Consider the following 16,410-nt stretch of genomic DNA (forward strand, 5'->3'; position numbering starts at 1 on the left):
TATGACCCTGAGCAAGTCACTTAATTTCTCTGTATTTTAGTTTCCTAACAGCAAACAAGCCTGTTTGTCTGGAATGTGGAGTATAAGAAGAGTAGGCTACAATATTTCTAAAAACATAGGAGTCAGATTGTGAAGGGAATTAAATGACAAGCTGTTCATATTTTATTCTAGAGGCTATAGGGAGACACTGAAGGTTCTTCAGCGAAGGAGAGAGACTTGGTTCATAGGATCATAGATTTAGACCCAGAAGAGACCTTGGAGTCTATATAGTCTTTTCCCGTCATTTTACAGATGAGGAAACTGAGGTCAAGAGAAGTTAAAAGATACACCCGAGGTCACACAAGTTGTAAGTGACAGGATCTGAACTTAAACACTCAGCCTCCAAAGCCAGTGTTCTACTTCTTCAGAACTATGCTGAATAGGAAAATTGTTTTGGAAACTTGGGTAGTATGGCTCTGAGACATGAGAAACTGGAAACTCAAATTAGGCTATTGATTGCAGGCAAGAGGTAATGAGGCCTTGAACTAGGGTGTTGGCTGTGTGGGTAGAAAAAAGGATATAACAAGAGGAGTAGAGGCAGAACTGAGAAGACTTGGTGATTGACTGGAGATTTGAGGAGTCAGAGAGAAGCTAGCTCAAGGATGACTTTGGAAGGATGGTGGTACCTTCATCAGCAACACAGAAGGATGGAGGAGGGGTATTTTGGGGGAGAAAGATAATGAATTCTGTATTGGACATCTTCAATCAATCAACAAGCATTTCTACTCTGTGCTAGGCACTTGGGATACAAAGGCAAAAACTGAAACACTTCACTGGGGAAATAGCATGTACACGTTTAAGTAAGGAGGAAATATGTGCAAAATAAACACAAAGTAATATGAGGGGATGGGGCAGCTAGGTGATAAAGTGGATAGAGTGCCAGAGTCAAAAAGACTCATCTTCCTGGGGCAGCTTGGTGTCACAGTGGATAGAGCACCAGCCCTTGAGTCAGGAGGACCAGAGTTCAAATCCAGCCTCAGACACTTGACGCTTACTAAGACTTATCTTCCTGAGTTCAAATTTGGCTGCACTCACTAGCTGTGTGACCCTGGGCAAGTCACTTAACTCTGTTTGCTTCAGTTTCCTCATTTGTAAAATAAGCTGGAGCTGGAGAAGGAAATGGCAAACACTCCAGTATCTTTGCCAAGAAAATCTCAAAGGGGATTACAAAGTGTCGTTCAGACTGAATGACTGAACGTCAAGGGAAAGGGTACCAGAAGCTGGGGGTGGGAAGGAATCAGAAATACCTTTATGTGGGAGATGGTGCTTGAAGTCAGTCTTTAAGGAAGTTGAGGATTCTCAGAGGCTAAGGGGAGGAGGGGGTGTATTTTAGGAATGGAGGACAGTCTATGCAAAGACCTGGAGATGGGATATGGACAGTCAAATCCAATTAACAGTAAAGTGACTAGTTTGGCTAGAAGACAAGAGTATGTCAAGGGGAATAATGTATAATTCTCAAAAAGGAGGCTAACGCTAAATTGTGAAGAGCTCTGAAAGCCAGTTTGTACTTTAACCTCGAGGTAATTAGGGAGACAGCAGATTTTATTACATAAGGGAACAAATATGGTCTGATCTGTGACTTAGGAATATGACTTTGACGGCTGTGTGGAGGATAGACTGGAGAAGGCAGAGACATGACACGAGAAAAATTAGAAGGCTATTATGAGAGTTCAGACGAGAAGTGATTAGGGACTGAAGTAGGACAGTAGATGTACGAGTGGAGAGAAGGGGAATGATTTGGGAGATACTGTAGAGGCAGAATTGACAAGGATTGGTAACTGACTAGTCATGGGTGGGGGTAGGTGAGGGAGAGTGAAAAGTCAAGGAGGACTTAGATTTCAAAACTGAGTAAGAAGGATGATGGTACCTTCAACAGTCAGGTCCAAAAGCAAGAGCAAGAACACTGGCAGAACACATCCTAGGGCCTAGGTCTGCTGAGAACAGGGCACTTCTTTTTATACCATGCTACAATCCCAGAACTTTAATTCAGATCCAATTTAACAGGTCCCTTCTGAGGGTCACACAATCTGCTATCAGGGACTTTCTGAATACACATGATAGTCAGGCTCCTAACCAATGCAGGTACCCAAGGGAGAGTTACCTGGAGTCTGGAAATTAATTTTCTGCAGTCTTTTTCAAGTTGGAGTGGGCAGTGGACTACTGCCCTCCAGTGGCAGAGAAGGTGTGTAGGCAGCACCACTGGAGGGAAGAAATTGGGATGCAACCACAGCCATTCTTTTTTACTTTGATGGGCACTCAGGCTAAACAAGACCCCACCCCAAGAGTCCCACAGATCGCCTACTTTCTCCCATATGCCTTACCTATTTCCTCAGGCAGAATCTGAGGATGATGATAATCAGCAAGTTATGTTTCATATAAGTGGGCTTAGGCCATTTGTTGATGTGATAGATCAAGAAATTAAAGGTATATCTATAGGGCAAAAGAAGGGTTAGGAAAGAGGTGGTAGAGCATTCAAAGGAGGATTTTAGGCCTACTGGGGAGAATTAATATACCTAGCCAGATAAAGTCACACTTCCTGAATGGGAGAATGGAAGGGAGAAAAATCATCGAAGAGGGTTAATAATCACACACCAGACAATGTAGTTACCAATATAAATCATTTTGTTATTAATCAAGCAGCAGTTTCTATTCCAGACATTCAGAGTGATTCACCCATAAGTCACCTAAAGGGTGACCTTCTTAGGTCACAAACTAAGCTGAGGGCAGCAGCTTGATTAGACAACTAGGTTCAGTCAGTCAGCAGGGATCAGACAGCATCTCAGCTTTCCTCATGGCGCTGCATGCCACTGGTATGAAGATTCCAAGGGTCTTCCTTCCTCATGGAGCAGCAAGGCAGACAACGACCACTCAGCAACTTGGCTGTGGCATGATTCTCCACTGCCACTGACCTTGTCTTAACACACTAATGACCTGTCAAGGCTTCCTGTTCTCCTTAGGTCCCAAAAGCAGTTTATGAAAATTCATACTACTGAGACGGATTGCTATCTGAGTAGTGAGGCACCAGGCTGTCTCTCTCCAGGCAAACTCTGTTACTCAATGTTGTCATAGACTCGAATCACATCCTCATAGCTATTAAGTGCTTCAATTAGATGGGCAGCTGCCTCCATGTCCCCATCTGACAGCTTCACCTTCATGTTAGGGATGAATTCTAGGACACAGGACACAGAACACAAGCCCAGGGAGTCCAGTTTTGTCCTCACTTCATGCAGTGAAGGGATATCACATATAAACTGGAAAAAGCAATATGCCAGAAATTAGATTTTAGACCTATCAATATCTTATACCATAAATCATTAGAAGCTCAAAATGGATACACAACCAGAATATGAAAGGTCATACCTTTAAAATAAAAACAACAACTCTAACTATGCCCAAAGGGCTATAAAACCATGCATACCCTTTGACCTAGAAATACCACTACTAGGTTTATATCCCAAAGAGATAAAAGACAAGAAAGAAAAGGACCTATGTGTACAAAAATATTTATAGCAACTCTTTTAGTGGTAGAAAAGACCTGGAAACTGATGGGGTGCCCATCAATGGGGAATGAATGAACAAGTTGTGGTATATAATTGTGATGGAATGCTACTGTGCTATAAGAAATAAGGAGCAAGATACTCTCAGAAAAATCTCGAAAAACTTACATGATGTAAAGTGAAATGAGCAGAAGCAGGGGAACACCATACACTGTAACAGCAATATTGTAAGATGAACAACTGTGAATGACTTAGCTATTCTCAGCCACACAGTACTTATGATGAAAGGTGCCATCCATCTCCAGAGAAAGAACTGATGGGAGTCTGAATATGGACTAAAGCATACTTTTTTAAACTTCCTTTTTTTGTGTTTTCTTTCACAACATGACTAATGTGGAAATATGTTTTGCATTACTGTACATGTATAACAACAAATTGCTTGCCTTCTTAATGGGGGGGAAAGGGACAGAGGAAAGGAGAGAATTTGGAACTAAAATTTATAAAAAATAAATGTTAAAAATTGTTTTTATATGTAATCAGGCAAAAAATAAAATGTTAAATAAATATAGGAACAACAACCAAAAACCCTCAACAACCCTAGAAGAGAATTAGATCAGGTAACTTTCATAGTTGTACCAAGAGAAAAGGGTTTTTATTTCTATCTTCTGTTATTATATAACTAGATTTCCCCCTTCATACCTATACTCTGCTACTTCCAGACAACCTCCTTTAGAATAACGAATTTTTTTTTGAAGGAAAAGAAAGAAGATGGGAAAATGCAGCAAAACTGATTAAACCATAAAAAAAAATCTGATGTTATATACAATGTTCCACACCTAACCTCTGCAAAATGGGGTGGAAGAAAGAAGGAGGTGTCTTCTCATATTTCTTCTTTGCAGTCAAGATTGTTTATAATTTTGTAATATTCTATTTCTATGGTTTTGCAGTCGTTTTTTCCATTTCTGTTGTTGCAGTGAATGTTTATAACTGTCTTCCTGGCTCTGCTAACTTCACTCTGCAACATTTCATATAGATCTTTACATGTTCCTCTGTATTCATCATGTTTGCCATTTCTAAGAGGATGGTAATATTCCATTACATTCATGTATCACAATTTGTTTAGCTATTCCTCAATCAATGGGCATCTATTTTGTTTCCAGTCATTTGCTATTATGAAAAGTGACATTAAAAATATTTTGGCATATAAGGATTTTTTGTCAATGATCTCCTTAGAACATAAACCTAACAGTGGAATATTTGAGTCAAAGGGTATGGACATTTTTGTCATTTTATTCTCCAACTCATAGCTCCACCAACAATGCATCACAAAAGATAAAGCAGATAACTTTGATTACATGAAATTGAAAAGCTTTTGAACTAACAAAATCAATGCAACTAGGATAAGAAAAGAAGTGATAGACTGGAGAAAAATTGCATCAAATATCTTGATAAAGGTCTAATTTCTAAGATTTATAGGTAATTAATACAAATATATGACCAACAGCCATTCCTCATTAAGTGGTCAAAGGGTATAAACAAATAGTTCTCAAAAAAAAAATTCTTAAAATTACAAACTATAGATAAGCATATGAAGGATTCCAAATCTCCAAAGAATAACAGAAGTTTAAATTAAGACATCTGTGAAATTCCACCCAGAAAACTAGCAAAGATGACAAAAAATAGGAAGAGTCAATGCTGTAGGAGCTGTGAAAAGGCAGACACACTAATACATTGCTGGTGGAGCTATGAACTGATCCAACCCTTCCTAAAAAAAATCTGGGATTAAGAAACTGATTAAAATGTTTGTACTCTTTGGTCTACATATCCCACTACTATGCATATGGACATGGAGGTCAAAGGCAGAAAGATCTCATATATATCAATATATTTATAGCAGTACTTTTTGTAGTAGCAAAAACCTGGAAACAAAGGAAATGCCCATTGACTGGGGAATGGTTAAGCAAATGTGGTACACAAATATAATATTATTGCACAGTAAGAAGAAATATCAAGAATTCAGAGTAGCATGGATTTACATAAACTTGTACAGAGGGAAGAAAACCAACAAAATAATATATACAATGACTACAACAATATAAATGCAAAGAATGACAGAAACCACTAAACTGAATGCCTTGTAATTACAATGACCAAGCTTGACTGGAAGAAATAAGAAAATGTGCCTCCATCTTTTCTTTGAAGAGGTGAAGTAACTATGGGTAAAGAACATATACTGTTTGATTCAGTCAGTGTGTTGGTTGATTTTGCTGAACTGTTTTTCTCCCCCTCCTTCTCCTCCCCCTCTTTCATTCTTTGTTCCAAGAGATGGCTTGCTGATATACAATCTGAAATGAAGATGTAAAATAAAAAATACCAATAAAAATTTTAAAATTGTTGCTTAAAATAGAAATGAGTGCTAGAGATACAAAAGCCAACTTTATCTGGTAGCATACAAGTTATTTTAGAGGCAATGGGAAATAACAAAATGTGTTTTAAGCCTCCTGGAAGAGTCAGGCAGACTGGGCTATTCTATAAAAAAAGAAAAATGATAGTTGCTAGGAAACTGGTCCTAGATCTCATTATGAGGCAAAGGCATAGGTGATCCTTTCAAAGAAACAAGCAGCTAAATATAGGGTGCATTTTATCACCGTAACATTTTATAACAGTCTAGCAGCAAGAATGAGGATGAGGATTTTTTAAAAAGTAAGTGGAAACAAATACATTTTTAGTAGAACATTCAAAAAAGTATAACATACAATCTAAACAATAGTAGCAAATGAAAAATTATCAGGAGGCGGCACAAAGGCCCTTATGAACTTCTATGTTCTGATTTTATTTTGCAGAAATGTGCATTTTCATTCAATATAAGGACAAACTCCCTAACAATTAGAGCTGTCCAAAAGCTGAACATGCTGCCACTTCCTAGCATTGGAGGTCTTCAAGCAGAAACTGATCACTTACCAAGGACTTTGTAGAGGGGATTCTTATTCTGGGAGGATAACCTCTGAGGTCCCTTCCAACTTAAAGTACGTGATACTAGGATCCTCATTCAATGTGGAAAGATCAGTGCCTCTAGACCATGAATATTTTAGATCAAAGCCTATAAGAGCAGCATAGCAAACGATCTAAGAATACTAACAGATATAATAATAATAATAATAATAATAATAATAATAATAATAATAATAATATATTTTCAAGATGCTGTACTAAAAATGCAAAAAAAAAAAGGCATATGTTGAACTGATTTTCCTGAATCTTTTCAGGAAGCCTTTTCAAAAGAAGCAACTTAACATCTCTCCTTCAAACTTACTTTAAGCATATTTTTCTCATCATCATTCTCAGATTCTTGTACATCTTCAGCTCCAGCCTCAAATGCCAACTCTAGGGCTCGCTCTAAGTTTACAGTCCTCTTCTCTTTGTCTTCTGTACCAACCATGACCACCCCCTTTTTATCAAAGGAGTACCTGGCCCCATCAGTCATCACCCCCCTGTATAAGAACAGAGAAGGGTCCATGGTCACTGCTTTAGATCATTCAGTACCCACAAAATGCCCTACCATTGACCTCCTCCCCCACCCCAACAGCCACTAAGTGGTTCTTTTCCAGAGGAAAACAAGGAAGCCACTACTAGGCAGGATAACAGTCCTAGAATTTCTCTTCAAAATCACTTCAATAACTTTTCCCCCTTATCTTAATTCTGCTTGTTTTCATCTTCAACTAGAGTTGTAGGATGAAAATAGCTATCTTTCTACTACCTCTCCAGAAATTCTGTATAATCTATTCCCTAAGTGCTTTGTTTCAAGATCAGAATACTTTATTATTGGGGACTGAAAATAAAACTCAAGACAAATTAAATGAAAGACTTTTAGAAGCCATCTAGTCAGGAAATCAAAAGTAGAAACTTGTTGGATCCTAGGCTACAAGAAGGCCTAGGGGGGTCAAAACTGAAACAATAACAGACACTGCTTGAACTGAGATAAGTTCCCTTAGAACTAGCATAGCCAGAGAAAGCAAACAACTTTTCCAGGAAAGAATCAGAAATCAGGCTCTTGCTCCTCCACTTACCACCACTTTCCCTCTCTCCCTTCCCCCCCAACCACCTCCTACCATATACCCGTGTTTGTTCAGGATGTGCTTGATGGCTGCATGGCACCTGGTAGCACTGTCAGAAAGTACCTCAATGAGCAGAGAGGAGCCCCCAGGGCCTCGTCCTTCAAAGAGATGATAGATGTCCTTGTTCTTCTGCAACAAATAATACCAAAACAGTGAGGATTTATCCATCTCTAACTCATCCACTCCACACCATATCTAACTTGGGCTGGAGCCTGGGTTCTTAAAACTTGAAATTATCTCTAACATTTATAGACAAGGTCTTAGAGAACCTTCATCTCACCTATGATCAAATATAGTTGGAGTGGGTAGTTACATGTCCTTTTCCCAAGCCGGATATTTGTTTCTGCGTTCTTTGTGCTGCCTCAGAGACTACCAAGCACCAAAAACCCATAGTCTTTCCCATCTTAAGACTATCAACGGCCTAAGAGCTGCAGGGGCAGTGGAGGCAAGACCTCTCAGCAAGGGCTCTTCATATCACCAGATCCACTTTAAGGTTTGGCATATAAGAGCCCTGTTGCTGCTTGGGAAAGAATGCACAAAAGACTTCTGCATTCCCCATAGTAGATATATCTGGCATATAACATGCCTAGTAATTGTCCCTCAATTCTACCCAAAGAAACCTATTTCCTAGGGATTCCCTTCCTTTGCTGGCTCCACTGTATTGCTTTTTGGTAGTTGCTTTAAGATATCTGAAATTTCCCTGAAATCTTAATCCCCCAGCTTCCTCACTGTTTCCTGACTTCTCAGAGTCCTATAGAACAGATACTTCCTCTACAGTTGTAAGTACTCCCTCCTAACTCTCTCTCTCTCTCTCTCCCTGTCCCGGGCCAAGCTATCATACTAAATGATGAGGTAATAGCTTTTCTCATAACTGGTCACCACGACTATATGCTGGCATCTCTCAACCTCACCCTTAGCCCACTATACTGTAGGCTCCCATGCTACATATGCTGTGCCTCCCAACTACTCTGTTCCCGCTCCCTCTGGGGAACAACAGGGTGAAGGACCTTCAGGAATGGTTAGAGGTTGGAACAATGAAGATCTGGGTAGTATATAAACTAAGTACAATAACTATTGCAGTTCAAAGCTGTTAGCATAACAGGGACCCCACGCTTTAGCTACAGACTCCCAAGGGACCTTTCCCATCCCCACCCACCAGTATGAGATCATCTCTTTTATGGTTTATTTCTGCTATGGATTTTCATTTTCTTTTCTTTTCTTTTTCCTCCAAGACAATATAAGGAGCTTCCTTTAGGCATCCAAACCCAGGTGGTGCTAGAAATAATGGGTAAGGTAAGGTAAATGGAAGGTAAGTACCTCACTTTTCAGTGCTGCCTCAATAGTTGACTTTGGCATGTTCTTGTTTCGACACAATTTCAGGAGGTTGGCCAGATCGCTGTTTAACTCGGGGTTGGGGCCTCCTTCTGTGGAAGAAGACAGACATGAGTGAGATTATGGTTTCTCCCATTCCTGGTTTCCCTCACATCTAAAAAACATATATACTTAAAACGGGCTAAGAAGATTTCTTTTCTTTTCCCAATAATTTCTTTGATTAGTGTCCATGTGGACCAAAATGGCCTCATAGCACCTGGCTTCATATCTAAAATCCCCTACATATCCTCTTTTTTAATTGTGAATACATCAGGAAATGCAACACATTAATATTCTTATTCCCTCAACCAATTACTGCACTTAAAGATCCCAAAGCATAGATCTGAGAGAGAAGAATATACTTTGTCCACTGATCACCGTCCAGGAACTTGGGGGTGGGGAAAGGGAGAGGGGAAGACTTTCTAACACACGTCAGAGAGGGAACTTTTTCTTATACAAAAAGGGAAAGCAATAGAAGCCATATTTGGAGCTGTCAACTCACTGTGTCAAGCCCAATATTTGGATTTGGAGGACTGCAGTACGCTATTCTCTTTTCCAACACTCCTGAGATCAAGGCTGGCTATACAGAATATACTGAAACATAGCTTTTTAGAGGGGGCACTTAAGTCTTGTGTGTGCTTTCCTTTTCCCGTATCCACTGTAGGCACAGGGTTGCCACATAATCATTCATTTTAGAGGCACTGGCCACAAAATGAAGGAACTGTAATGGGTAAGAGAAGCAACTGATCAAGATTCCTCATTTTCAAATTCCTTGACTCAAAGGGCCCTCATTCTAATTGCTGCAACAGGAGGCCCTAATTTAACCAAGAAAGTTAGTTCATAAAATTTAAACAGACCCCACCTCTAGAAAGCATAGAGTACATGGTCATGTTTATGACCCAAAGGAGAGGAAGTCTGGAAGAAGAAACAATACTAAATGAGACCAACTAAGCTAAAAGGATTTTACTGTTTTTAGAGGGAAGAAATGAAGAGGAATTTCAAAGTGGAGAAAGATGTTATTCCCAACTAAGTTTCAGGAAGGTGAGTATTATATGCTTGTTAGTTTAAAAGAGAGATAAAGGATGAAATGAATTAGAAGTTATGATGATAAAATGAACACCATAAAAAATTAGAACAGTACTACATCATGTACCTTTCATGGCTATGGCTAGAAGAAGAGGTCTTAATAACAACAACAAAAAAAGAATTGAGCCAGTCGCCAAAGATAAAATAGATAATTTTGATTACAAGAAATTTAAAAAAACTTTTGTACTAACAAAATCAATACAACTAGGATAAGAAAGGAAATGGTCGATCAGGAAAAAAATTTCTGCATCAAGTATCTCTGATACGGGTTTTAACATCCAAGATTAGCAGGAAATAAATACAAATATGTAAGACCAAAAAGAGACATTCAGCTATTAGCTAGATGAAAGATTGCTCCAAATCACTAATAGTGAGAAATGCATATTAAAATAATCCTGGAGTTTCAATTACATGCAGCAAATTAGTAAAGATGACAAAAGATTAATATAGTTGATGCTGTGACAAGCACAACAAAACAATGTTGGTGGAGCTATGATTTACTTTAACTGTTCTGGAAAACAAGCTGGAATTATGGTAAGAAAGAGACTGTCCATAATTTTGACCCTGATACTCAACCACTGGCATATATCCCAAAGAGGTCAGAGATCCTATACAGACCACAGCAACACTTTTTGCAGTAGTAAAGGATTGGAAACAAAGTAAATGTCTTTCAGTTGGGGAAGGGCTCAAAAAATTGTGGTGCATGAATATAATGGAATGCTTGCAGAGTGAAAAATGAGGAACATAAAACATTCAGAAAAGCACAGAAAAACGTATGAATTCACACAGAATGATGTAAAAAGAACCAGGAAAACAATATGCACAATGACTACTAACAATATAACTAAAAAAAAATGAAACTTATTGCTGTGTATTTATAATGACCAAGAAACTATGCCATAGAGAGCTGATTAAATGCATTGAGGTGCATCTTTTCTTAGCAGAGGAAGGGCTTGTAGGTACAGAACACTGCATTTACTATCTGACTCAACTGATGCGTTCTTTCGTTATAGAACTGTAGCCCCCCCCTCTTTTTTAATTCTTTATTCCAAGGGAGCTGGTTAAGGGTAGGGGTTGGGGGAGGAGGGACAGATACATCTGGGAACGAGGATACTATAAAACCAAAAGCTAAAATGCCACATTCTACAGTAAGCCCTCCCAATCCTCCTTAATTCTAGTGCCTTCTTTTTGTTGATTATCTCCGATTTATCCTGTATACAGCTTATCTGTCGTCTGCATTTTGTCTTCTGTGACCACCCAGAGAGCAGGGCTTGTGTGTCTTCCTCTGTATCTCCAGCGTTTAGCACAGTGCCTAGCATTTGGTAGGTGATTAGTAAATGTTTATTGACTGACTAATGTTGTCAATTTAAAAAAGAAAAGAGAATGAAAATCCGCAACAGATATAAACCACAACAAAGATGGTCTCACACTGGCTGGTGGGGGTGGGAAAAGTCCCTTGGGAGTCTGTAGCTACAGCGCGGGGTCCCTGTCATCCAGGCAACGCCGCCTCGGCCCGCTGAGCCAGGCAGGCGGCCGAGGCCGGAGACATTTCCCAAGCAGCAGCCGGGCTCGGTTTCAGTCACCTTCCCCCCTTTTCCCCCTTCCCCTCCCCGCTCAAGCCGATCCCCCTCTCACCTTTCACAGCAAAACGGATGAGCTTCGAGAGCTTCGTGAAGACCTGGCTCCTGGCCATGTCCTTGGGGCCCTTAATGTGCCTGACTTTGGACCACTTGTTGTGCCCGGCCGGGGTCACCGCGGACAAGCGGAGGGCCCGGCCCGGCCCTAGACGGAAAGGCAGGGTCGAGGGCCCGCACCCGGCCGGCCCGACGGCCGCGAGAGGCCTCAGACGGCGGGCTGCGGCGCCCCAAAGCCCCACCGCCGCCATCAGCTCCGCCTGCTCCTGCAGGGACGCCCCAAGCCCGGGCCTCCGGACCCCCACGCCACCGGCACTCGTCAAGGACCGCCGCCACCGGCGACTTTGACCCAAGTCCTTTTCCCAAACTCGTCCGTCCGCTTCCTCTGTGCTGAAAACTTTGGTTCCTAGTTCAGAGAGTTCCTCTCTGAGCCTCCGGTGGCGTTCTGCTCAGACAGAAGATAAGCTTGGGTGTCCAGCATCAAGCAGTGCTTTCCACATAGTAAGCGCTTAATAAAATGATTTTTTCATTCATTCATCCGTCTATCACTAATTCTTCGTCCCAAGTTGTACTCCCCCATATTTTATTGGAAAAAGTCCAAAGTCCTAGAATAATAGACTCTCAGAGCTGAGAGGAGCCTTGGAGATCATCTAATTCAAAGGTCAAATTTTTTTCTCATGCACCCCTCTGGCAGTCTAGTGAAGCCAATGGGCCTTTTCTCAGAATAATGCTCAAATGCATAAAATTATTTCAAAGGAAACCAATTATACTGAAATACAGAAATCAAATTTAAAAAAATATTTCATGGGCCCTAAGAACTCCTGACCAAGTGTATGCCTTTTTATTTTTAAAAATTATAGTCTTTATATGCTTAACATCTAGCACCACTACCTGAATACATAAGTAGGTCTTTTTAAATGCTGGTTAATTGATCAATACCTTTGTCTTACATCACTGTCATTTCAACCACAGCTCCCTAAAAATTATATTTTCCAAAGAAATAAATACACCAAAAACGTATTCATATTCTGTCCTACTATTGCTCCCTCTTTGCCATAAGAGATACGTGTCTTTCATTATTTGTTCTTCAGTACACTTGATTACTCAGTTACATTTACTTGTAGTGATCTTCTTAAAAACTTTTCTTTTTAATTAGCAAGCTTTGATTCTTCTTTTCCTCTTCCTCCCACTTCCCTAAAACCCACTGGAGGAAAAAAGAAACTAACAAATATGCGAAGTGAAGCAAAACAAATTCCTGTATTAACCACATTCAAAAACGATTCTCTCATTCAGCATCTTGAGCCAATTACCACCCTGTCTGGAGCTGGGTAGACAAGTACAATCAAAGGTCTTCTGGAATCATGATTGGTTGATTGTATTGACTGAGGTTGTCTTTCTAAGTTACATCTTTAGAATACTATTATTATGTAAATCATTCTCTATATCATTTCACATAAGTGTTCCAACTGTGAAGAGAAACTGTCCCTTTAGTCATTTCTTACAGCTCAATGATGTTCTAAATCCCTTTGTTTGCAGTTCTTTATTACTCCAGAGATGCTATAGTTTTGTATGTGGGGTTGCTTTCCCTCTATCTTTGATCTTCTTAAGATACAAACCTAGGAATTATGTAGCCAATTTTAAAAAAAATGCAGTTTAGTCACTTTTTAGGTGCAGTTCCAAATTGAGAGTATCTGGACCAATTCATCAATGATGCATTACTGTGCCTCTTTTCCCAAAATTCAGTTCCACCAACAGTGTAATAGTATGCCTCTCTCCTGAAGCCCCACCACGCCACTTGCCGTTTCCTGTCATCTGTGCCAATCTGTTGGATGTGTGGTGGAACTTCTGTTGTTTTAGATTGAATTTCTCTAGTTATTAGTGATACAAAGCACTTTTTTTTTCACATGGTTGACAGCCAGAATTTCTTCCTTTGGAAACTATTTATTCATATCCTTTGACCAGTTAGCAACAGGAAAGATATTTTTGTTGCTGCACTCAGTTCTATTCCTTACAGCATCAGTTCATACACATCTTATATTTCTTTGAATTCTTTAGTCATTTCTTACTGCACAATACTACTTGATTACATTCATGTTCCTTTGGTTTGGTTTGGTTTGTTTGCTTTTTAGCCACTTCCCAAATAACAGGCACTCATTTGGTTGCTAGCTTTTTGCTAACAAGAGCACAACTATATTTTGGTATATACATATCGTACATTTCTTTCTTTCTTTGACTTCCTTGGGGTATGCCCCATAGTGGGATTAAAGGGCAGCTTAGTCATTTGTATGAGGCACTGGCCAATGAGGGTCCAGTCTTTTGAGCACAAGCATATTTGCCCTTCCTAGTCAGTTATACAGAGCATATACAATATCTCCTTCCTGGTTTCAAGCCTGAAGATGCAGAGGCTTGGTAAGACTATTTCAGGCCTTAATGACTCTGGTGATTGGTTGCTGTATGGGGACAAGTGACTGAACCAGAAATGAGTTCACGCACAAAAGAACTGATACATCCTTTCCTTGGCTCTTTTTGCTTTTTCTTCCTTGCAGGAAGAGAACTGCTGTGAGCCTCGAGGTGACTTTGGCTGCCTTGTCTCCCCACCTGGCCACCACACGTGTCTGATCCCACGGTGCATTTTTGGTGTTTTCATTCTTTCCTGATCTTATGGAAAGGAATATCCTGAGATGTAGATATTCAGTCAAACAGTGAGAGCTGAAGATCCATCAAAGCCAAGGTTGCACCAATAACCAAGCCCAGTGCTGAGTCAACTCAGCCAGTAGATGGGTGACTTGCTTGACCCAGCCTAGCAGTGGACTGACCCAAGTCCTATAAGGAGCTCGAGCAGCTGAGAAAGGAGTAACTCATCTATACTGGCTATACCACACCCAGAAATGAAGTTGCTGAGGACTCCTCAAAAGGAGAAAAGAACTCCAAGGGCCTACAGATACTCCTTGGCCATGTATGGTCTCTACATGGATGCCTCAGTTCCTTTGTGCTTCCAAGTTCAGGGCCATTTTCTCCAGGGACCTGATATGTGCACGTTGGGAGAATAGACCCTGGCTGGGGGCTGATTCTGTACTTGGTCTTGCCATATGTCCTCAGCAAACTATCCCTTTGTAAAAGCTAATTGATATCAACTGGCTAATCAATATTGAGAACTTACTAGATATATTAGAAACCTCAGTCCGAGAGTTACCCCTATAATCTTAAGGTGGATAAGTTGCTCAATGCGGGGACCCAGTGAGGCAATAGGGATGGGGGTTGAGAATTTGGCCCAAAGGGGGTGCTACATCTGCAGTTGCAAACTGATATCCACGATAGTTAGAGTACTTCACAGTCCCACCAACAGTGTCCACCAGTATATCTGTCTTTCTCCAATAGAGTTTCCATCTTCAATCATTTTTGACAATTTGCATGACATAAAAGCAAATGCCAAATTTGTTTTAATTTGCATTTCATTAATTACTAAATGATATGCAAAATTAGATGTGGTCATTTGAAGTTTGTAATTCTTTTGAAAGCTGTTTATATCTTTTGTTCACTTATTTTTGGCAAATGGCTCTTTTTGCCATATATCTGTGCTAGTTCCCTATAATAATAGCTAATATTTCTGTACTTCTTACTATGTGCCAGGTTTTACAATTAATTCATTTGATCCTCACAACCACCCCTGGAGGTAGGTGCTATTATCCCTATTTTACAGATGAGGAAACTTAGACCAACAGAGGTGAAATGACTTGTCCAAGGTCATACAGGGAGTGTCTGAGACTCCCTGAGTCCCGGACCAACTCTATCCATTGCATCACCCAGTGGCACTATCCACTCTGCCCAACGATTACCTTATATTTAAAAACATATATATCTTGTATGTTTGTGTACATGTGTATGTACAAGTTCACTACTCCAACAGAATGTAGGCTTCTTGGGGGGAAGGGAGAATTTTATTTTTGTCACTGCATCTTCATTGTCTCATATAGTGCCAATAGGTATTTAATAAAAGCTTGTTGATTTTGACCGATTTCCTTTGTTGTGAAGCATTCATCCATCGAGAAAGCTGATTTCTTCAGATTTGTTCACTTTTTCTCCTTAGTCTCTATCAATAACTGCTGATATTTCTATAGTGCCCTCGCTCAAACCAGCCAATCCTTTCATTTCTGATGGACAGTTCTCCATCTCTCAAACCAGCAGGAGTAGATGAGGGCTCTTTTCCTCAGAAGGCAAGACTGAACAGTTATTAATGGAAATGTAGAAAGCCCTATTCTCCTTCAGCAGCTCCACTCTTCAGACTCTACTTTCCTCTCTGCAACCGCCTTCTTCAGTTCCTAGGCTAGCCCTGGGGGGTTGGTTTGGAAGAAGCTGGGGGAGATTCCCTGAAGATATTACCATGAGGGGTGCTCTAAGCTTTTCCAATTGGGTCTCTTTGCCTTTCTCTCGCTCCTCTTGGTTGTTTCCTGCTGTGCTGTATTAAATAGTTGTAACTGGAACTAAATTTTTGGTCTCCTCCCTTCTCTACTTTATGCCCTAACTTCTATACCCCACAGCTAACCCTCTCCCCACCTCCCACCCTTTTTGAGGCTGATCTGATTAATGAGTCACACCTCTTCCTGGTAGAAGAGTTCCTCTTGCAGCTGCAGCTGCCACTGATTTAACTCCAAAAGTTAGGTACTTATA

General features: G+C 40.3%; 1 protein-coding gene across 2 annotated transcripts; it reads right to left on the bottom strand.

The window, feature by feature from the left end:
* Positions 1 to 2,643: 2,643 nt before the first annotated feature.
* Positions 2,644 to 12,444, bottom strand: TACO1 (translational activator of cytochrome c oxidase I). 2 transcript variants are annotated; one of them, XM_020997714.2, is made up of 5 exons: positions 11,744 to 12,426; positions 8,969 to 9,075; positions 7,653 to 7,780; positions 6,850 to 7,027; positions 2,644 to 3,290 (listed from the first exon to the last, which is right to left on the bottom strand). In XM_020997714.2, exons 1-5 carry the CDS (start codon positions 11,991 to 11,993, stop codon positions 3,090 to 3,092), a joined length of 864 nt encoding a protein of 287 aa, XP_020853373.1. In that variant the 5' UTR covers positions 11,994 to 12,426; the 3' UTR covers positions 2,644 to 3,089. The 2 variants fall into 2 exon arrangements, with proteins under 2 accessions (XP_020853373.1, XP_078012069.1); XM_078155943.1 differs by lacking the exon at positions 2,644 to 3,290 and adding an exon at positions 3,298 to 5,881 and having other exon boundaries at positions 11,744 to 12,444.
* Between the last annotated feature and the right edge of the window lie 3,966 nt (positions 12,445 to 16,410).

The sequence above is a fragment of the Phascolarctos cinereus genome, unplaced genomic scaffold (assembly GCF_003287225.1).
Source record: "Phascolarctos cinereus isolate Bilbo 61053 unplaced genomic scaffold, phaCin_HiC Scaffold_5;HRSCAF=322, whole genome shotgun sequence".
Lineage (NCBI taxonomy): Eukaryota > Metazoa > Chordata > Mammalia > Diprotodontia > Phascolarctidae > Phascolarctos > Phascolarctos cinereus.